The sequence below is a fragment of the Helicoverpa zea genome, chromosome 31 (assembly GCF_022581195.2).
Source record: "Helicoverpa zea isolate HzStark_Cry1AcR chromosome 31, ilHelZeax1.1, whole genome shotgun sequence".
Taxonomy (NCBI): domain Eukaryota; kingdom Metazoa; phylum Arthropoda; class Insecta; order Lepidoptera; family Noctuidae; genus Helicoverpa; species Helicoverpa zea.
In genome coordinates, this window is record NC_061482.1 from 17,899,866 (window position 1) to 17,922,958 (window position 23,093).

At 35.7% G+C, this 23,093-nt stretch overlaps 3 protein-coding genes across 3 annotated transcripts; all 3 read right to left on the reverse strand.

Moving 5' to 3' along the window:
* Positions 1–923: 923 nt before the first annotated feature.
* Positions 924–2,369, reverse strand: LOC124645407 (actin-related protein T3-like). The gene is made up of 2 exons (XM_047185213.1): positions 2,347–2,369; positions 924–1,790 (listed from the first exon to the last, which is right to left on the reverse strand). Exons 1-2 carry the CDS (start codon positions 2,367–2,369, stop codon positions 1,025–1,027), a joined length of 789 nt encoding a protein of 262 aa, XP_047041169.1. The 3' UTR covers positions 924–1,024.
* A 463-nt stretch (positions 2,370–2,832) lies between these two features.
* On the reverse strand, positions 2,833–6,916 carry LOC124645409 (actin-like). Its single transcript, XM_047185215.1, has 2 exons — positions 6,570–6,916; positions 2,833–3,639 (listed from the first exon to the last, which is right to left on the reverse strand). The coding sequence occupies exons 1-2, from the start codon at positions 6,914–6,916 to the stop codon at positions 2,880–2,882; spliced, it is 1,107 nt and encodes a 368-aa protein (XP_047041171.1). The 3' UTR covers positions 2,833–2,879.
* Positions 6,917–9,486: 2,570 nt separating this feature from the next.
* LOC124645299 (actin-like) lies at positions 9,487–10,921 on the reverse strand. The gene is made up of 2 exons (XM_047185100.1): positions 10,685–10,921; positions 9,487–10,344 (listed from the first exon to the last, which is right to left on the reverse strand). Exons 1-2 carry the CDS (start codon positions 10,702–10,704, stop codon positions 10,077–10,079), a joined length of 288 nt encoding a protein of 95 aa, XP_047041056.1. The 5' UTR covers positions 10,705–10,921; the 3' UTR covers positions 9,487–10,076.
* Between the last annotated feature and the right edge of the window lie 12,172 nt (positions 10,922–23,093).

The following is a 23,093-nucleotide window of genomic DNA, read 5'->3' on the forward strand; positions in this document are numbered from 1 at the left end:
AAGGGTGTGGTAAGTAAGCACCCTAATAGTAAATTATCGTGCTAGTGAGAAGTCTGAGTTGTAATGACCATGAAAAGGTCGGAAAGCAGAAACATATATCGGGTGTGTCGTTCACAATCACATTAAATCATATCGCATATACTTTATGATATTCTATGGCGAATTGTAAAAAAAAATAACCTAATCCATTCAGTGGTTTAACCACAGGATTCATTTTTCGTTTTTATAATTTACAACATCATGTGTAAAGCAGAGATAAAGTTAGGAGTATTGAATGTTTTGATCAGTTGACAGCTGTCAGTTTTCAAGGGAGAATTTCAGTTGTTTGTAGTGACTGACTTTTATATGGTGTTCTAATTTGCGCACATTTTTATTGTATTTACTTTGTTTGAAAAATTCTTTTTTTTATTTTTACGTGTTTTTATTTTTTCTTTGTGTTAATCGTCATATTTTAACCAGTACATTAACGCATTTATTTTAATGTGATTGTGAACGACACACCCAATATATATATTTTTTTAAAGAAACAATTAAGAGATCTTTCTAAGACTAATATCGTCCCAGAACTACCCCGTACAATATCATTAGATTTTATCAGTGTTTTAATAAAACCGCCGGGTTCTTTCGTAATCATAAAACACACCGACACTTGCCTAAAACCTTGACCCAAAACCATTTTCAGAATTTATAAAATAATCTTTGGTCACTCAATAGAAAACCTTACGACATAGGATTAAAGTATTTTTTGCGTGACAAAATGAGGTTGAGAAAGAAATGATTTGTTTTGTTTCCGTTATATTATTGGGAAGTTCTGGCAAAAGTATTGTTTGATGCGTATGGGAATTTGTGCTGAATAATAATCCCTGTTTCAAGTTTTGTCGATAAATCCTTATATTTGAATACCATTCTCGGCCTAGGCAATAATTTTTCAACGTTCTTCATAATATAAAAAAAAATTAAAATAACGACTTAAACTGTTTACTAACTAAATGCTATATCATAACACTTTTCTAGTAACACTTAATCAGAACCTGTTCTTCACAATTCTCTCTCCTTGGTCTTCAAACTGCTTCTTAGTCACCCAAAGTCTCTTAGCGCCAGCCATTCCTGCAAACACCGCACCCCCCAACCAAGCTACAGCATAAGCTTCAGACGTAGGAATCACATTCACAGGCCTATTTATTATAGCCTCGAGTTCTCGAGCCAACCGCTTGTTCAAACCCGGCATGGTCGCCATACCCCCGTACGTGACAATAGCATCGTACATTTCGGGCTGCAATTCCGAATCGCATTTCAATATCGAAGTCACTATAGCTTCTTGAACGGGTATAACATCTGATGTTAGTTTCTTACCAAGCACCAGCTCTGGTTGGAAGTACATCTCACCAGCCATAAAAGACTCATCACTAACGTCAATTGTTTTACCATCGGGTAACTTAAACGACTTCTTATAATCCTGTTTCTTGACTGCACAATTCTCGGTGACGTATACGTAATTGCGTTTAATATCTTGGAGTACGTCATCTAATTGCTTACCAAGTCTGATGCCTCGCCTTCTAAAAGAGTTCTTTATGAAGTTGGTTATTTCGTTGCCAGCTATATTAGTTAGCATGTTGGCGTAGCTGATTGAGCCTCCAGCGTAAACTGGGTTGATTTCTGTGAGGTCGTGGCCTAGGCCCACAGAGATGCCTGTTGTGAACCCTGACCCAAAGAGAGCCAGCACGCTCTGAGGTTTGACGCACAAAGCGGGAGCATTTAGAGCTTCGTAGAAAACCTCACAGCATTTCACCCTGGAATAAAAGAGGAAATAATGTATTTTGTTCGTGACGGAAACTGTATCAGATGTTTCGGTAAAATGTAGACGGTTTTAAAGAGCGTGAAAAGGAACGTGTTTGTGTAAATCCCTTTGGTGAAGTTATAGACAAACTTGCTAAGTTGTGACTCGCAATACTTGTAGGAAAAACAAGGTAGCTATATTTTTAAACTTTTCTGTAAACTATACTGTTTTAATTTAGATTAAGAAACAAAATACGATTTTTTTAAATACTATTTATTAAGATAATATATAAATCTACTTAACATGTTAATAATTATTAGCAAAAACAGCAACACGTGATAATCTAGCAAATTAAGTTTATAAATTAGCAATAATATTGTTATATCTCAAAATTTTAATAATTTTATTTAAAGTAAATAAAAAAGTAGGTAGTAAATAGCTATGTAATGGAATATAAAAACTAGTGTACGAAGATTAAGAATTTTATCAAAGAATTTATAAAACAAATGATTCAAGCTAAATAATAACTTTCAAACTATGAAACGCTTATATAAACGGATTTACCAAACTTTGAGCTTAGCTCGATGTACATTTTAATTTAATGGTATATCTAATTTTGTTTTGTGGAGACCACGGACTAGCAAGCGCAGCGTAGGACGTCCAAAACCAAGGTGGATAGACGGCATTATAAAGGTCGCCGGAAGACGCTGGATGCAGGTCGCTTCCAACAGGTATCTGTGGAGATGTAAGGGGGAGGCCTATGCTCAGCAGTGGACGTCCTATGGCTGAGATGATGATAATGGTGAATTTAGTTTTACAATTTTGATATTCCATAAAAATGTTACGTAATAAACGTACTTAACGTTTAATATTCAGACAATTATTCCAAAAATCATTGATTATTAAAAATTAAAATATCAAAAATCTGTAAAACTATAACACATTAAAGTGAAATAACTCGCAAATAATCCAATCATTTTAAATCAAAAACATCAAAAAGCCGCCGTTGAAGCTGGGTTCTATCCTAGTCTCCATAAAACGTCGTGGACATTATTATAAGGCTACAAACCTACGATAAGATACTTTACGTCTACCAAAAATGTCAAAACCTATTTTTAACAATTCTCTCCCCTTGTTCTTCAAACTCTTTCTTAAGAACCCACACCTTGCCGCAGCCTTCCATTCCTGCAAACACTGCTCCTCCTAGCCACGGCACTGCATAAGGTTCCGAAGAATATAAAACGTTAACCTGTTTACCAGATCTCGAAGAAAGTTCAGTCGTAAGCCGCTTATGCATACCCCTAATGTTAGCCATGCCTCCATGAATGACAACAGCATTATACAACTCATCTTGCACTTCGTTATCACATTTCAATGATGCAGTCATTATAGCATCGGGGAGAGAAAACCCTTCTAGTTTCCTGTCCAACACCAAGTCTGGCTGGAAGAACAGCTCACCAGCCATAAAAGCCTCTTCGCTAACATCTATTTCAGTCCCGCAAGGCAGTTTGTACTTCTTCGTATAATCTTGCCGTGTACAGGCAACATTCTCGGTTACGTAAGAACATTCTTTTCTTATATGATTGATCACGTTATCCATGTCTTTGCCTAAATCTAGCTGTCGCTTCCTGAATGATTCTCTTATGTAGTCAGAAACTTCTTCCCCGGCGATGTTTGACAGCATGTTGGCGTAGTTCACGGCGCCTCCTTCGTAGATAGGGTTGATCTCTGTGATATCATGACCAAGGTCTACCGACAGTCCCGTGGTGTGACCTGACCCGAAGATCGCCAACACGCTCTGCTGCTTGATGCACAACTCCGGCGCATTCAGAGTATCGAAGAAAATTTCGCAGCATTTTATTCTGAAAAAAAACACACAGAGTTCTTGGTGGGTCACAAAAAAGAAAAATAAAGGTAAAAATTTGAAGTTTGCACCCTTGCAGGGTTCGTAATCCATCTTCCTAACAACAATGGCATTAGTATTCCGGGAGCGTCCTGTGTAGTTAATTCCGGGCCGGCCGGGAGTCGAACCCGCTATGGGTATCGGCGAGCCGGGCTTAGTATCACTATGATTGATTACCGACAAGAATTATGGCTCTCTTTGAATAACAACGCGGGAGAAATACCAAGCTTTACGCTCTCAGTAAAATTCATACTGTAATAGTCTTTCGATGATTAATATTGTTATAATATTACTCTGGACAGCCTTTGGCCATTTCTGGTAACTATCGAAAGTAAAAAAAGGTAATTAAAAAATTAACGTTTTTTAAAAAACATCGCTGTCGTTATGTCAAAAGCATAACCATGTTATAAATGTAGATTTTTAAAAAATGCTGTTGCCTCTATGGCTGGAATTCTCAAACAAAAAATGTGGTATTAAAGGCCCGGTTACCGTGCAGTACAATTAAAAAAATACTGTGACTTTGGCTTCTGAATTAAAATTAAAATACGCAATCCAGTAACACAAAATACTTTAATAGGTAATTATTTTCATTAAGTTTTGTGACGAAGGAGATTTTATTCCAACCAGATAACAGCACCCCAAAACTCACTAATCACGCTTAGCGACCACTAGACCAACGTGGCAGTTTCCTTCACTACGGCATTCAAAACTCATCTCCAGCACGAAGTTCCAAAACAATTTTACTAAAAAGTTAAACAAAGTGTGACGTCATTCAAGCCTCACCATACTTGCATACACAATTGATGGATTATTCCATGGAGAACAAAATTACTAGCAGAGATGTCACAACGCATAATCTCCTAAGAATGTACTAGTATTCGGGGGACGAGGAGCGTCTTTAGAACCCGTATATTATTATCAAAATATAACCTTCAATCAATCAAAACTAATCATTGGCAGATTGGTTTTGGTGTGAAACGAACTTCTCGTTTGTTCTAGTAAGTGATCACGCCTACCATACGTAGCTTGACCTACAAGAAGGCGCCTGACCTACCTTGGTCGTGGCATCTCCGTATTTCCTTCCTCCGTGGATTATTCTGATGCTCAAACGTGGCTACTAGTAGTTATGTAAAGAGTCAATTTCCTACTTTACTGACAATATAATGAACACGACAACGATGAAAGACATGTAGGAAATAGGAGTTGAGGCTGTATATAGGTTTCTGAACTACTATTACACGGTTCAATAGGAAACTTGATGATGGGGAGTCGATTCTTCTGGTTTCCTAGTAATTAAAATCCTGAGTATATAAAGGTAGGCCTTTAATATTGTAAATGTGAAAGTGTTTCTGTCTGTTTTGCTTCCTTCCATATTAAAAGTACTGAACTGATTGAAACTTAATTTGGTACACAGATAGCCTATAGTTTGAAAAAGGGCATAAGTTACTTTTTATTCAGCTGCGGGTGGAACAGCGGGAGTAGCTAGTTAAGATTGTTTGTTTATGTGTAAAAGCTAATTTAATTTATTAAAATTATATAAGCACTAGCCGTTTTCCAGCGGTTTACCCGCGTCCCGTGGTAACTACTGCCCGTACCGGGATAAAACTATGCCTATGTTACTCGTGGATAATGTAGCTTTCGAATGGTGAAAGTATTTTTAAAAACGGTCCAGTAGTTTTTGAGCTTATCCATTACAACCAAACAAACAAACAAAGTTTTCCTCTTTATAATATTAGTATAGTTATATTATAGCTAAGTAGTTCCCACATAACACAAATGAAAATATTGACAGAAGTTACGACTTAAAAACCAATTGAAGAGATAATATAATATTTTTCCTAAGTTTTATTCATAATTTGCGGCGCATGGTTATTCAAACGCTTTGTGCTCGTTCGTGAATATTTCTTTCATACAGAGAGCACAATAGTGTCGCGTTCAAGCTAAAGAATGGATATTAACTCTTTTCAATATCCACCAATGTATTACCACGTTTTTGTTGTAAAACGTTCCGTTAAAGCATAACTCACTTTGAAGCGAAACAGTTCTCTTTAAAAAACAAATAAGGTATTTTAAGAAGAATTTTAAAAGCAGTTGTAAAATAAATCAAGCATATTCATATTTACAAAAAAAAATTGCTCAAAAAGTAATTATGTAAAGTATTCAGTTTATTTTAAACAGAAAGGTTGAGATAAACTGCAAGTTACTCATAAAATAAAGGTAAATCATTGAATTTCCGATATTGTCTGACACTGGATAAATACGGACGAGACCGCGTCAACCGATATTTACAGACGTATCAAATTAACGCGAATATTATATTCGAACATGAATAATTGGTTTCCATTGTTCGATGTCACAATTTTATATGTACACTTTTTCCTCGTTATAAAACTACAATCTGTGCTACATTTACGGTGAATTACACCATTTATAATTTATAAATTTCATAGTTTTAATTTGAATTTACAATTTACAAACAAACAAAATTAACAAAAAATTTATAAATTATAATTTAAATGTAATGTGTAATAGTAATATAATATAATACAATGTACCTATGTGTAATATCTGCAATTGTAGTAGAATAAATGGCTTTTTTATTTTTATTTATTTATTTTATTTACACCATTTAATTTTAACAATAACACAACCACCTTCTTTTGATAAATAAGCGGTAATTATACGGCCGGTAGTAATTTGGTTACAGTTATAATTAAATGGTGCAATTGAGTCTAAGTAAACTAAAGCAATAGCCCGGCCTAATATGTAGTAGTAAAAATTGAGTGAAACCCAAAACCCAAAAGACTTTATACCGAAGAAATTGTCTTCCCACTGTAATGTTTAAACACATCGCCAAAGGGCTAATATTGCAAAGAAAGTAGATCTTACTTATCTTTCATGGTAGTAGCCGGAGCACAAGACAGAAGCACCGCCCTATCCTCCGGAGCTGCCTTCAGCTCTCTATAGTAAATATGATGCCACACCCTCTCCATGTCATCCCAATGAGTAATCCTCCCCTTCACAACAGGATAATTCAAGTCCAGCTCATCAACCCTTGCCACAGCATCTTCACCAACATACACCTCATACGGGGTCCTTCCATAGGTCCCCTTCAAAAACTTCGGTCTACCAACAGCTGTCCTGAAGATGGAGACAGGATGGTTGTCGCAGGCAAACCCAGCTTTGATATTGTAACTGCCGTTGTCGATAACAACTACAGGTTTCGTAAACGGCATTGTTGATCGTATAAAAATGTATAAAAATGTTTTTGTATGACTGACGTTGAAAGATTTGACTTGTCATGTCAAATGTTTGGTTTGACATAGCTTCAAACTGCCAGATATGTTAATCTGCTTAAAGTATATTAAAGGAGGAACACATTAAATGTTTTGCGATACCAAAAACATAATGAAAAATTCCACCCATAACAAGTTTCCGAAATGAGAGTAATCTAAAGTCTAAAGTCACTTGGAATCATAAAATGTATAATCTTAGCTTAACCTTAACCCAAGTTGTAACAAAGTTCGGAAGTTAACTTAATACCTTACTTGGAAGTTTGACAAGTGAGATAAAAACAAGGGTGGCTTTCGTATCACGTGCTTAAGTTACATCGAGGCAATAAAGAGGTATTATAAAGTTATCAGGAAGACCAACCATATCTAAGAGATATCAGATGGAAGACAGTTACTGCAGTAGAAGCAATTTTAATTGTCATCATTAACTGATTTAAAGTCTGTGATAAGTTATAGAGTGGAAGGAGCAAGAGTGTTATATTGATTTATAGATTAGGAAGACGAGTGGGAAAGAAAAATGGGATTCCGACTGTCATTTGAATATCTTTGGCAGTTATAGTATCGTCAGGAGCTAAAAAGTCTGACATGCAGTGTAGCTGAGGATTAGATTGTCTACGTAACCGGGTAAGGTAGGTCAGATAGGCAGTCAATGCATGGAAAACACAGGGGCCCGATTCTCCTAAGTTAATAATGTCAAAATCGAGTAGAAATCGAATCGCAATATAATCGCAATAGCAGTTTTAACCATATCGGGCATTCTGCTACAAATAAAAGACCAATCGTATTCGATTGACATTTGATTGGTGTGCGATTGGTCTGCTATTTTGGTAATTTTAGTCCATACGGTAGTTTGCTGTACAATCATTTTGCAATCGTAAATCTTTTGCAGACAAAATGATTCATTATTGAATGACAGAAAAGGATAAAAACGTTTATTTCAAAGAAAAAATAGCGGAATGCCACATACCCTTCAATCGTAATCGAGTCGGGATCAGATCTCAGTCGAATCGAGTCGAACGTGAATCGTATGACGCTTAAGTAAAATTAGGAGAATCGCGGCCCTGGTGCTCAGCTGGATTCGGTTAGACTGGAAGCCGATCCCAACATAGGTACATAGTTGCGATAAGGCTCGGGAGATGATGACATCAATTTAGTTCACCTTAAGCTATAGCATCTTATGAATTGTACAGAACAAGCTTGGTTTTAAAGTCTAGTGTTTTGTGTCAAATTCATCGAACTTACTGTGCAGTCAAAACAAACGGATTATCAAATCAATCAAATGTGCCTTTACCTAATAGTATGCAACTAGCCTAAACCGAAATGATTAATCACATCTATTTATCATCGCTTCAAATACCCATATATCGTGTTCCTACAGATGTCGATATGTTTCCGTATTTTGTATGGATTTTACCAATTTTCACAAATCTTTAAGTAAACCGTTACGAAATACCTACTTTTAAAAAAACTTGTAGAAAACAAAAAAAAAAGAACATCGTGTTATAAAATACTATTTTATTTGAAATAAAGCTTTTTAAAATAGCCACACCTCATTATATATTCGAAATCAGTCGAAATGCCAAATCCTTAATCTGATAAATAAATAATCAGATAAATCACATTATTTATTACTCTTCCAACGAAATACGCGTTGAATTAATAAAATTGAGTTGCAACGAGATATCGGTAAACAGAATTTTCAACAAATAAATGACGAAAATTCGGTAAGTGCACTTATCTTTGAATAAATATCTCGTCAGTTAAATACTTAAATACGGTCAAATACAAAGTAATGAAAGGCAAAGCTTATTTACTGTGACATTTGGTTACACTGACAGCGCGGCAGCGGTCTTTTTTGTTCTCACTAGGTTTTGCCCGCGACTTTGTCCACATCCCGTGCCTAGACAGATATTTAGGGCTTAGGCCCCCAGTGGTTGGGGCGTGAGTGGCCGACGCTTCGGTTCGTATTCGGTTTATTTAGGATCATTTTATTTGTCTTCTTCACATAGTACAAGTAAATGAGAAAAGTGATTAACCATAAAAATACAGTACCTACGAGTATTATTCGTTGCTCACACAGTTGCCTCGACTACTGTGGGCGTAAGCCACTGACCCGATAAGTACTTCTTTACAGACACAGGCGTCTTCTCACACAGAGAAGGAAAGTGTTAATCACCACGCTTGCTGAAAGCAGATGACGAGATGTTTTCCTTGACCTTTATTCAGTTATTGATATTGGGTCAAAGTTATACTTAAAAATACGTTTGTAACTTACGAAGCAAACACGACACGGCTTCATGCCTCTTGACAAAATAGGAATTCATAAACTTTCAGCCACTACTTGTTTTTAATGTCAGTTTATGTATAATATTTTTGTAACAATATTCGAAAACGTAGACTGCAATTTCCTTTAAATCTTATTGCAATTTGAGCTGTGAATATTAAATTCGGGAACAGTTTCAGTAATTACAATGAAAGCTAACAGTTAACTTTGCTGGAAAACTAAATTCACCTTCATTTTGAATCAAATTTATTTATTTCAATTAAGCTACTAGTGAACAATAAGTCCTTACAGTTAAATAAATCATTTCATTCAAAATAAACATAATCATTAGGCTAGCCTTTTCCTGTTCATGATAATGTATTCATGCCACATACTAGTGTATCCACCTGTCTGCGCTTCGTGATTAGAGCGTGATTACCGCACTTGTTTGTATTATGCAAATTGTTCTCCCGGGATGCGAGAAATCATATTTAGCTCTTGTAATAGCTATAGCTTTTGAAAAATAGTCCAATAGAGATACTGGGTTGAGGAGGTCAGATAGGCAGTCGCTTCTTGTAAAGCACTGATACTCACCTGAATCCGGTTAGACTGGAAGCCGACCTCAACATAGTTGGGAAAAAGGCTCGGAGGATTATGATGATGAGAGATACATTTTCGTCATACGTCATCATGCATTCAAATTCCTTAACACGTTTTTGAGATAAAAGTTGCATCTAAATGAAATGTCGCAAAGCGGTAATTTTGTCTAGTTAAACAGTTAACTACGATTTCTTCATTTGGACCAGGAAGGCTTACAAAAAATCTAAAGAGACACTATCTTCAAAAGAACTTAAACTTAACAAGTTCTGAGCCCACATCCTCATACTCTTGCTTAGTGGACCAGAACTCCCTAAGGTTCGGCAGAGAAGCCAGCATAGACCCTCCAGCCCAAGCTGCATATTTCCTCATCTCCATAGCATCCACCTTCAGAGTCACTTCAGGCAGGTTGGTCTTCACGATCTGTCTCAGTTCCCTGGTCACTCTCTGCACGAGACCCGTGGTCAGGCTGGCACCTCCAGAGAAGACTATGTTGTTGTAGAATATAGATCTGTTGAAATATGAACATTGTAATGGCAGGTAATTTTGCAAACATTGAGGGCATAAATGATGACTCTGGTAGGCGAGAAGTCAATAAGTAACTGTAATGTACAATAGTATGCTGAAGAGTTTGTTCCACCATTCTTCTCAGCAAGCACATAGAAATTGGTGGCTTTTTGTAAACTGTACCCTCAAGTGGTTTCTAGTGAATAAATTACTAGTTATTTATTAGCCATGATACATATTCCATCATCTGTGGAGTAATTTGATATAAAAATTGGTCTGATAGTCGAGAACAACAATCAGTTTGGGATGTTGTTAGCCAAGCTATTTCAAATTCCTTTCCTTACCTATAATCGAGGTCACACATATCAATACTATGGCAAATAGTATCGATGATGTTCCTGCACTTCAAACCCTCCAGTTCTGGTTTGAACAGTACCTCTGGGCAGAGGAACCGCTCCTGCCCCAACAAGATATGCTGGCCATCTGGCAAGTCATATTTAGCCTTGCTGTCGTGCTCAGTTGATTCTGCCAGTTCCACGGCATAATCATGGGATACATAGCAAATAGCCCTCTGGAAATGAGAGAAATTAATTTATGACGGGGGCTGCCTTTTCTATATGAAATTTCAACAATTAATCATACTCATGAGTGTATTTTATGTCATCGTTAAATTGTATTCACGACACTAGAAATCCTTCAGCTGGTTTAATGGCATCCCCCGGCGGATATTCCTCGGTTATGCATTATGGTAAGTCTGGGGTATGGTATAACTGGTTAAGTCGGGGGTTTTGAGTTATTTTATTACTTTTTAATAAGATTTTTATTGCAGATGTTTTTTTGCTCATAGGTATGTGCAGATGCAGATCTGTTGTCTGTCTCTCACACGTATAGTGACGGTCCGGAGAAAGATATGCCACGGATACCGACAACTTGACACGATGTCCGACAGCTCCGAACATTATATCTGTTGATTTGCTTACCATACAAGTCTAATGTCAAATTCCTATCTCGAATAAGCAAAGAGAGATAGAATATTGGGACGGCTTTAATATGTTAATGGTAGTTAGCGTTTTCATTTAAAATAAATTAATAAATAAATAATAGTAAATGAGATGAGATTTTTTTTCGTTTATGTTTGGATTTTTTGTCGGTAATTCATTATAACGCTGGTTAATTAGAATAATAGTCGGCCCCAGGTCGCTGGAGATTAATTTGTTAGACGGAACCATTATTATTTTTCCTTTATTCTTAACCATTATTATTAACGTAAGTCTGCCGGTAGCTGGCTCTCGATCTACCCGAATTGTGAAAAAACTTTTTACAAAAAAAGAAAACCTCCTTCCAAAAACATTAAAAAGCAAAAAATATATATATTTATGGGTGCATCGGCCTAGAAGTCGGTGTCTAATGGATGTCCTTAAGTTAATTTTGCCACCGACTTCTAGGCCGATGCACCTATAAAATTAGATGTTTTTTACTTTTTAGTGTTTTTGGAAGGTGGTTTATTTTTTTGTATTTTCAGCTTTTCAGTGATACGAATAGTTGACATTATCCACATAACTGGAAAGTTCTCATTAATACGAATAATATAAGCCCAAACACGAGGTAGTTTACACGTTCGGTTGTCGAGTTCCCTCGACCTTCTCTGGTCTCCATCATCAGGTCAGCTCAAAATCTTCACTGTTGAAAAGTGCTATAATGCAAACACCTGAGTGTCAAGTTTATACCCTATGTATTCCTACAACTTTCGAAAGTTGCCCTCGATTTCTCAGGGTTTCCATCATCAGATCCTGACCTGATGTCAATGGGACCACCTCGGAAGTATACGCTATCAAACAAAAAAAGAATAATCAAAATCGATTTATAAATGGTTGAGTAATCGCGTAACAAACATACAAAAAAAAAAAAAACGGTCGAATTGAGAACAGAACCTTCGCTTTTTGGGAAGTCGGTTAACAAATATAATATCAGGTGCGCAAATTTTTATCAAGATCACAACCGCACCGAAGGGCACGGTATTCAAAAAGTTGAAGCTGTTTACTTTCTCAAATGGTTACTTAACTACACCTTGTTGAATATTTCTGAGTATATATGTAACGTCTTGAAACGAAACCATAGCGTGATTTTAATCGCGCCAACGCCATCTATCGAGCGACGAGACAACATTGACAAAACATGCGCGTTGAGAATCTGAATCGCGCGCAGGTTTTTGTGCTCAATAAGAAACTGGGATAACAAACTATGCTTAGTTTGTAGTTCCAACCTATATCTTTATCTGAATTAATTTAAATTGGTTCAGCTATTTTATCATCAACGCACAACAGACAAACGGACAAGCAAGTACTGCTCGCTTATGAATTCAAATCCAATACAGATCACACATGCAAACAAACAAAAGGAGAACCAAACATAAAGTAATAAACATTAACAAACTACCAGCAGATATGTAATAGGTTTTATGAGGTTTAATTATTATTGTGTGTATGAGCGCAGTCTTAGGGTCATGGCACATTATACCGGCACCGCAACAGCAACGCTCCACACCAGCATTCAATTTGTCATTCAATTTAGAGCATTAATTAATCGTGTATAGTATAATATATTTCATAATGTCAATATGAAAAAGCCAACGGCGGGCAGTCAGCGCGCTTGCCGCTACGAGCAAGCGAGCGGACCGTATGCGTACAGCGCGCCGACGGCATGCTCATTACGCGCCGACTCCGAGTCGGCAGCAAAGCAAGTCCTAGGCGTGTTCAATCGTAACTGTCTTAAAACAATATTGAGTTTGCGGTGACAGCAAGCTTGCACGCTTGCGTAGTTAGCGCGCTGGCAGCTAGCCGTAGTCTAAATTCGAGGCGACGCCGTGCTGCAGTAGTGCTATTGCGGTGCCACTTTAATGTGCCATGACCCTTATAATGGTTCTGCGAGTTATGGCCGATATATACCAGAGGGTAGTCGCCGACACGATTCCGTGTGTTCTGCGACGTGTGCTGAAAATTGTGGAATGGACTGCTATTTAATGTCATAAATACCATAGGTACTGTTTGGTGGAGTAAATAATGAAACGGTAGGAATTTGTGATTGTAAGCATAAAATACTGGCAGCATACCGAAAGGATTATTTGAAAAACTCTTCCTTTTATGCAAGTATTACCCTCATAGAAATAGAACTTTGGTCCTCCTTTAATGAATAGTGGTTTCTGACAGTTTCTTGACAAGGTATTTTTGACCTTAGAGACGAAATGCTACTTGATCTTTGATTTTGAGTTTACAAAGAATTCAAGTGTTAACCGTTAACACACATTTATGGGTCAGTGGGTCGTCTGGACTGAAGAACGTCATTTTCTTCCTCACTTCAAAAATAGATTCTTCAACTTGAAGGCACTAAAAGATCCCCAAATTATGATCCTTATTTTTCATCCTAAAACTCACAGCTCTAAAGCAACAATAAGCTTATTTCGCCACCAACTTCCAGGAGATACACCTAAGAACAGTTTTTATTTCCAGTGTTTTTGAGTCTCGTTTTAATTGTTTTTCATAATTGTAAAGCTTCATACTATTTATATCAAAATAAAAGGGGCAGATAATGTGAAACCAAATTCATGTTTCTGTTATGATGGTTCAAATTGGAATTAATGCGCGCATTAAACTGGAAAGCACATTATAGTAAAAACTAAAATTAGAGATAAAAGTATGGACCAAAATTTTAATGTAAAGCATTTTTACATAAGGCACACATAACACACACAAACTCTTCGTCGTCCGATAGTTTGTTAGGGCTTATAAATCATATCACTAATACATAGAATGAGATATTACGCTTAAGTCAAATAAATTATTTGGAATTAGGTTAACTAAATTAGCACATTTTCAGAGCACCTTTAAAAAAATACCCCCTTTTAACCGCTTCCTAGTGTGAACGGTGAACAAACTTTTCAGAAACATAGTCGTCTATATTGCTCGTTTTTCGGCCTTTCAGAATTAAATGCCACTATTAAAATAACAACATATTATGTTCACTGTTGAGCAAACTCACTACGGTAATTTAATTAAAAATATGTACCTATGTGTTTATAAATTCTGTCAGAACTCTAAACTAAAAAGTACATCCGCGGATATTTTGTTCATACATTTTGGTATACAAAGTAATCTCTCAATGGACTGAAATGATCCGGTGGTGTGTTGATAATTCAGCGGCGGATACTTTCGCGGATATTCGGATATTTCCATAACACCTCTATTTCGTGGAGTTTTAACGAGTTGGATCGTTGTGATCATTTTTATGCCCTTATTTAAATATATTAGACGTTAAATTCTAACTTAACCTACCATACTTTTTATAAGTAGGTAAGTATAGATACATATTTTGCTCTTAAAGAAAAATAACTAAACCGCTACCTAAGACATTTAGCATAGGAATACAATGAATTTCTGTGAATAATAATATCAAGTTTTTAACATAGTATATAAAATGTGTATTCATATAAGGTTACTGTGTAGTTTTCGCTGTCGTTACGGGTAGTCAGAAGCTAGAAAGTCTGACAACCAGTCTCACCAAAGGGTTGCATGGATAATTTGGGTTGAGGAAGTCACTTGTAAAACATTGGTACTCAGTTGTATTCGATTGGACTGGAAGCCGACCCCAACGTAGTCGGGAAAAGGCTAGGCAGATGATATGCTAATATATAAAATACATAGTTTCATTGAGATGAGGTGGAATAGCAGACACAAGCTAGTGATAGGCATAAACCGAATTCCATTCTAACTTTATCTCATTTTCGAAAACAGCAAATAGTTAACTACGACAACAATGTCATAACTTAATAATTAACTGCCGCGAACTCGTATAACTTATAAACGTGTGTTCAACACTGAGTTTATCGATAAAGTGGTTACTTGTTACTTTAGTTACTTAACACTTTATGTAGGTAAACTTATATGTCTAACAGCCAGTTTCTTCATCAAAAGTAAAAGCCAAAGTAAAAGTCAAAGTAATGTCTAAAGTAAAAGTAACGGTCAAATTCGTTTTTTCTATTAGTTTTGCTGTCACTTTAGCCTTGAAAAAACGAATTTGACCGTTACTTTTACTTTAGACATTACTTTGACTTTTACTTTTGATGAAGAAACTGGCCGAGTCACTATTCAGTTACATAACTGTAGGCTCCTGTAACCTAGGTAACAGAGCAAACAGACAGACATAGACATACAGACAAAAATTCTAAAAACTATATATTTGGGTTCAGAATCGATTATACGTAGATCACCCCCCAATTGTTCTTTTAAAATATTAAATGTACAGTTTTGGCTTTCCTATTATTTTATTATATCTATAGATTATAATGTGTTTGATGTAAAAAAGTATGTCCTTTGCTAGAAATCTGCGTACCAAAGTTTGGTTCCCACTTTACGAAGATATCCGAGGAAACATTGGAACACAATTGAAAGCTGTGTACTTTTCCGTAAGTAAAACAATAATTTTAACTTTTTCATTTCGTCTTTTTACTTTCTTAAGTAAATACGAAAACCATTCTTATAATTCCTCCTTTTCTCGTTTAAAATATCCAATTATTTGTCATACGTGGGTTAAACAAACAGGATACCGTTAAGGTACACTTTGAAGTCGTTTCAAAAGGCCATTGGCGTAATGAATCAAACAAATATTCTGGAGGTACCGCAGTCAAGAGGTACCTAATCATGTTATGTTGTTCCGCTTCAAAGATCAATGTAGGTACAGCTTTCTTTTGTGGGCATTCTTATTCTTATTGAGTTTCTTAAACCTTTCTTATGTTTACTAATAGTAGGTATGTTTGTCGGATAGATTACTGTGGTCTCTCTTGTCTTAAAAGTTGATATCAATTGACCAAAATTTTATTTGGTAAACTGTTGGTACTAGACTAGAAAAATTTTGTTTGGCGTCAGAAATACTTTTTATGTAAAATAACATGCTTATTCGTGGTAACTTTTTGTCTCTTCATTTCAACAATCCTTTTGTACTATTTTCACATGTAAGCAGATTGTTAAAGTTGAACCAGCAGTTTAGTACTTCTACTAAACTGTTGAAATCAGTTCAACTCGCTCCCACAGTTACCGCGTCGACAGTTTTGTTAGTTAAATAGACAGTAACGTGATGCTGCGGTAAGCCTGTCTCACACTATCGATTGAAATTTTGACAAAAATAGACACAACTTTGCCTCAATAAAGTCAGCTACTTGGGACTGCTTAGCCAAATACCTATAACTATTAATGCGGTGCTATGTACTCGTACTCAGAAAATGGCAATTTACCGATTCAAATGGTGTAAGTGTTAACTGGTTATGTGTAAGCTGAGTAATGCCTCCATCACTCCATGTGCTTGATAATTGCCTACAGCTCGGCCGAGTGATATCGGGCCAGCATCGGTTCGCACGTTGTTCAATTTTTAACACGCTTATAATTAATAGCGTTACTTGTAACTATGTGAAGCTTAATTTTACCCACTTCCCGGTCTTTGATTAGGATGAAATTTTGCACAAGTTCCGAGTTCTGATGACAATACATGCTGTGATGGATAGCTAAGAAAGGTAATTACAAATCCAATATGATCATTTTGGACGTCGTTTACGTTTCTTTAGGCACATTTTAGCTTGCAGCGATTGCTGACACCGCGGTGTAGGCTGTATTAGCAATAGGTATTGGAAATCAACTGAGTGAAAACTGCATTCTGTAGTAGAACTACGCATTGGAAAATGTAACGTGCTCATGTGAGACTAGTCTTAGTTAAATATAGAAATGTGATACCATGAAGGTAAGCTTCACAGCTTCCACCTTAGTTAAACAGGAACTCAGTTATTGTGCCGCGTTCTCGTCTCACCAACTTGCTAATTATTACTATGTACTACGTTATATTATGTTCTTCAGTCTGTTTTTATAGTGTTGCTTTATAGTTAGTTAGTCTTCGTAGAGAATGGCATAGTGAATTCAGTTGCTTAATTAAAGAAACTGAATTTCATAAATTCAGACACTGGAAGGACTATTTGTCTTAAGATTTCGAATAATCAAATCTTCTTACTAAGCGTTTACTGTATGGCAAATTACCTAAACAGTGGAAAGAACTGCCAATACTGAAATTTAAAAAGAAGTTACGTAAATTTCTATTAAAAAAACCTACTACAGTATTTGTGAATTTCTAAATGAAAAATATTTTATCATATAGTTATAACAGTTTTCATTAGAATAAGTTTTAGTTATTAGTGTTTAGCTTATTATTAAAATTATTATTTCTAATTAGTACTTAGTATTAAAATCTGCACCCCTAATGGCAAAATATGGCTGAACTGTTAAAATGTATAGGTACGTATCACCTGTGCTGTACCCTTATTTGCAAATAAATTTATCTTTATCTGTATCTTCTTCTGTTTTCAACAGACACTGCAACAAGAGAAAGTTCTGAATCTTATTACGGTGTGTAAAACATACAAGTTCAGATTTGATCAGAACGCATGTCTGTATTAATTCTTCAAACAATAATGTGAAAATCTGAATATGCGAGATGACTAGGTATTTTGTATGCACTTCAGCGCTTTCTTTTCTTTCTTTATAAAGATTTTTAATAAAGGATAGGAATTCAGAAAGCCATTCCAGTTATATGAGACCGCCCTTACTAAGTAACAATATTAACTTAGATAATAAAGCTTTCTTTTGTTCGAGCATCAAGATCTTGATCCAACTATTTAAATAAAGATACCTACATAATAGATGAATAGGGCAAAAATAATATAGCTTTTTTACAGCGCGGGCACTCATGAGTTAAATTCGGTTAATTTTAATTATAGTAAGTTCAACTCAGTCTTGCGCGCGGCCTTATGTGTGGGTAACCCTTGTACATACACAGTGACTTTGTGTGCGTGACAAGAGGTACAGTCGGGTACAAATACAGTTATTTAGGGGTTATGGCTGTTTAAAGAAAAACAGTTATTACGTAATTTAATGTTTATTTATTTATAATGATTCTGAATCGCTACTTGAAAAATCAAATGATGAATTTTCGGATTCGCTACTCTCACCGAGGTAAATTATAAATTTTGACTCCATGTCAAAATGTCTATAGTATTTTTCTTTTTTCTTTTGTACATGTCGACAAGTATTACCCAACATCCCTTCATCAATATGACTTAAACGTTCATTTATGAGTTTCATTATTTCCGTCTTATTTTGGTCGACATTATGCGAAGCAATATTATTTTTTAAAATTCCCCACACATTTTGTTTACATTATTATACTAGATTATACGTCTTTTTACATTCTTAGTCCACACTTTTATTTATTGTCCGCGTACCCCGAGATCTAGAAAATATGTAAGGAGTATTTAATTCATCTTAGATATTTCACCTCATTTATTTCTTAGATACTGTCAACGTCAATTTGAAAAAACTTATGAGAAAATAATGAAAAACTGTAAAATGTAATAATAAAAAGCTTTGAATGTTGTTTCATTTTTTGAAACGCTACCTGACTCCTTAAACATTTTCTCCGTGAAGAACTAGACATTTTCGTAAACGACTGTACCCATAACAAAAAGCGATAAGAACACGTCATGCTCGGACGACGTCACTGTCACACGAATGAAAGTTGTATATTTACAAGCCGACGCACACATAGGGCCGCGCGCAAATCTGAGTTGAACTATCTATAATATCATTCTCTCCGTACAATACAAAATGAATAAATATTAAAAACAAATTATAAATGACAACAATTTATAAATGCAGTAAATAAAATAATTCCTGTTTATTACAAACAAAGCGAAACCTTAATATCAATAAATAATTATAAATCTCTCTCGTGCGGTTAATTTAATAATAAATAATACACTTCATTAAAGTTAAAAGGCAAAATGAATACCAAAAATAAGAAATTCGTTGTTTTAATTTATTTTAATTAATATTGCAAAAGTTGCTTTCATTTCGCAATAATATTTTCGATTGAAATTGTATGAATAAACATTTATTACGACAGTGACGTGTTGGTAATTGCAAAACACTGCGTAATTACTAAACTTATTTAGATGAGATCTGTCGAGCCGGTTGATAGAACCCTAAATACGGTTCAAGTTTTGGATGGGTTACAATAAGCACTTATAAGCCCACTTATTAGCATATAAGGCATATATAATAAAGATAAGGGGATTACATAAGGGTAGTGCGTAAGGAAGTATAAAAGGAAGTACATAAAGGGAGTATATAAGGTGAGTATATAATAAAGTATATAATATATATAAAGAAGAACATAGAGTGAGTACCCAAGGGGAGTACCTAATAAAGTATATAAGGCGAGTACATAAGGGGTGTACACAATGGGAGTATATAAGGGGAGTACATAATACAGTACCATATAAGGAAGTACATAAGAAAGATCATAAGGTAAGTACCTACATAAGGGGTTTACATAAGTGGAGTACATAATAAAGTATATAAGGAATTAAATATAAATGAATACTAGAACAGTGATTCACTAACTTAAAAACTTAAAAACACAAAACCTATCCGTTACTGCTTTCCTCTCGCTTTCCGAGAAAACTACTTCCCACATCAGGATAGAAAGATCCTTTTAGTCTGATGTAAGTATTTATGGGTCGTTCGTCATCACTTGTGACAAAAAATGATTCGATTTCAATACCATTATTTTATTGCAGAAAATTACTACAAGTTGGTAATGCATCTGGCTTCAATGCACTTATGATTTCCGAGTACTTGTAGTAAGTAGTTTGGGAGTCGCGTTTCAAGCGTTTTCTAAGCTCAGTGGCCGATGATGTTTGTGACACAGAAAATGAATACAACATTCATTTGTTGACTGTACTTTTTGCTTGAAATTGGGTTAAATTCTAAAACGTGTCGAGTTGGTGAAAACATAAAAGTGTATAATTTAAGTTTCACTAACTGGACACGCATCAAAATCTTAACGTGTCGAGTTGACGACATGATAAATGTTAAAATTTTGAGTTTCACCAAGTGGAAACATTCGTGGTGAGTTAAGTGTGTCGAGATGACGAATGACCCGTATTTATATTACTGCCAAGTATCCTAAAAAGTACAACCAACATCAAAAAAAAAAACCAATTAAATCGAATACCACTTAAAAAACCCGTTAAAACAATTAACGCACACCATACGAAGGACTGGTATCAGCTGCAACGTTCCCCGGCTGTAAAAAACTGCAGACAACTTATTGTACAGAGCTTCAACAATGAAAAACATTGCTTGTGACGAGTGGAGATGTCATAATGTACAGTACAAAGTGGTGGTGGGAATGAATGGTGGGTAAAGAACTAATCTCTCAAATATCAGTGTGTGGGTTCGAGTCGTTACGGGTAGTCAAAAGCAAATAAGTGTGTCACCAGCCTTACCAAAGGGTATTTGGTTGCCCGGCTAACTAGGTTAAGGAGGTCAGATAGGCAGTCGCTCCATGTAAAACATTTGTACTTGGTTAGACTGGTTAGACTTGGGATAAGGCTCAGAAGATGATGAAGACATGTCATAATGTAAAATCAAGACAAATCTTTGACAGATGTTGGAAGGAATCCGAACGCCTTGTTAGTTTCATTCAAGCCCACCCTACGTAGTTGACCTACAAGAAGGCGCCTGACCTACCTGCCTGATGGTATCTCCGCTACCTTTCCTTCCTCCGTGAACGTTACACTGAAGTTGCATTATATGAAAAGGCTTTGAATTTTTCCCCACGTCTTTTATTTATCATTTTATCCTGTTAAGGTATTCGGCGTCATTAATTGATGCTTCTTGTTTTTTGGCTGTTAATTACGGTGGGGTATGTTTTATGCAGAGGGGTTTTAATGGGTCGTTGGTCATTAATTAAACGATGGGTTTTGGTATGGAACATTTTATTATGTCGTACATGGCTTTAAAATAAATACATACTATTCCTGTTTTTCTGCATTAATACAGAATTATAAATATAGACGCAAAATAAGAAAAAAATATCAGACTGATTTTATAAAGGTCATCATGTGAGTCTTTGTTTTTTAATTCTTCGACGGATTTCGATGAAACTTAACAGTAACACAGCTACACATCAGTATAACATCTCTACTAGTCTCGTTTTAGGCCGGATGCAGAAAGTTGTTATTTCTGAAGCGTGTGGTGAAAACCGCTGAAAGCAGTAGGTAAGGATAGGGTATTTTAGCCCACACCTAAATCTTATCCTTAGTTTATGTCTCATTAACAAAAAAGTCAGACACACAAACCAATAGTCCCTAATATAATTTTGAACTGTTCTAGAATTGTTTTCACATAATTTCGAAAACGGCCAAGTGCGATCTATCGAGAGTACCTACTGGCGACAACTCCCAGTGGAAGTTGCACACAAAGAAAAAGTTAGTTTGCTAAGAATTGGACCGCTACGGTAGAAACGAAAGTGTTTGTATGGCCAGCTAGATTGTATGGCTATTCTTCAAGTTCTGTGTATTGCACGAAGCTATAGAAAAGTTTTTACTTGAATACATGGAAAAAATGTGTGCCTTATTCTTTTTTATTGCACATATAAATACACTTTGTCGCACTGAAAACAGTGAGTACATGGAAAAAAACTTGTGTGCCTTCCAATGTCGACCTTCATGTCACTTTAAAAAAAATATTTGTTTAAGTATTAAACAATTGATATTTGTTTGATCAGATTATATGACAAGAGGTTATGTTTATTCAGTCTTTTAAAGAATTATAATCGTGCTAACTCATATTCAGGATCTAACCTAATTAACCTGGACAATTTGATAGCTTGGTAAGGTATCTAATTGTCACTTCAAAGATTTTCAACACAAAAACCAACCTAACCTTTCTACAATACAGTAACATTGAGATTTTGCAACAAAAGAAAAAATATTTTATATTTACATTAATTGAAAATAAAATAAAATAAACTTATATATATATACAACTTAAAACTAATACAGTGCATCAAAAAATTGCTCCTCATCGATGTCACTGGGTAATGTACCCAAAAGACTGGCAGCATTGCCACGTTGGATGGCAATGCTCAACCTCTGTGTGAAATAAAAGCCAGCCTTTGGGTCCCGGCAAGTGTCAACCAGGCGCTGGGAAATGGCAAGAAGGTGCGCCCTCGGACCCCACGGCCCTAGAGTTTCAACCCTATTTTTTTATAAAAATCTTAGATTCGAATCGCTAGTCTTCAGCCAATCTGTAAGAAAGTTAGTAGTTCAGTTCATGTTGACCACCGTTCATACTTGTGAAATATTTCCCAGCTTTTCATTCGAAACGGGAAACTTATTTTATTATTAACTTCTGGTTTAGAACGATATTGATCTTGTTTTCTTTGCCAGTGAACTTTACAAATACTGTGTTTTATGCAATAAAAAATATCTGTTGGTCTGTTTGTATATTCGCAATAGACTCAAGATCCACTACACATACTTCCGTGTATCATTCCAATAGACAGGATGATTCATAAGGTATTCCTACCTCGGGGTAATCCTGCAGTCGGGGCTGGTTGTTAGATTATTATACAATAATAATTGCTCACGTTCAATGTAAATTACAGTTTCGGCACAGTAAAACGAATTATATAAGTCATCATCTACCTAGCCTTTACCTAACTATACTAAGATACTCACACTCTGTGCCCAATTCGACCTCACCATCACAAACACTCTGTTTAGGCTTCGCGACAAATTCAAAACCACCTGGATGCACCCGCGTTCTAAACACTGGCACCTCCTCGATTACGCGATAACGCGACGAAGGGACA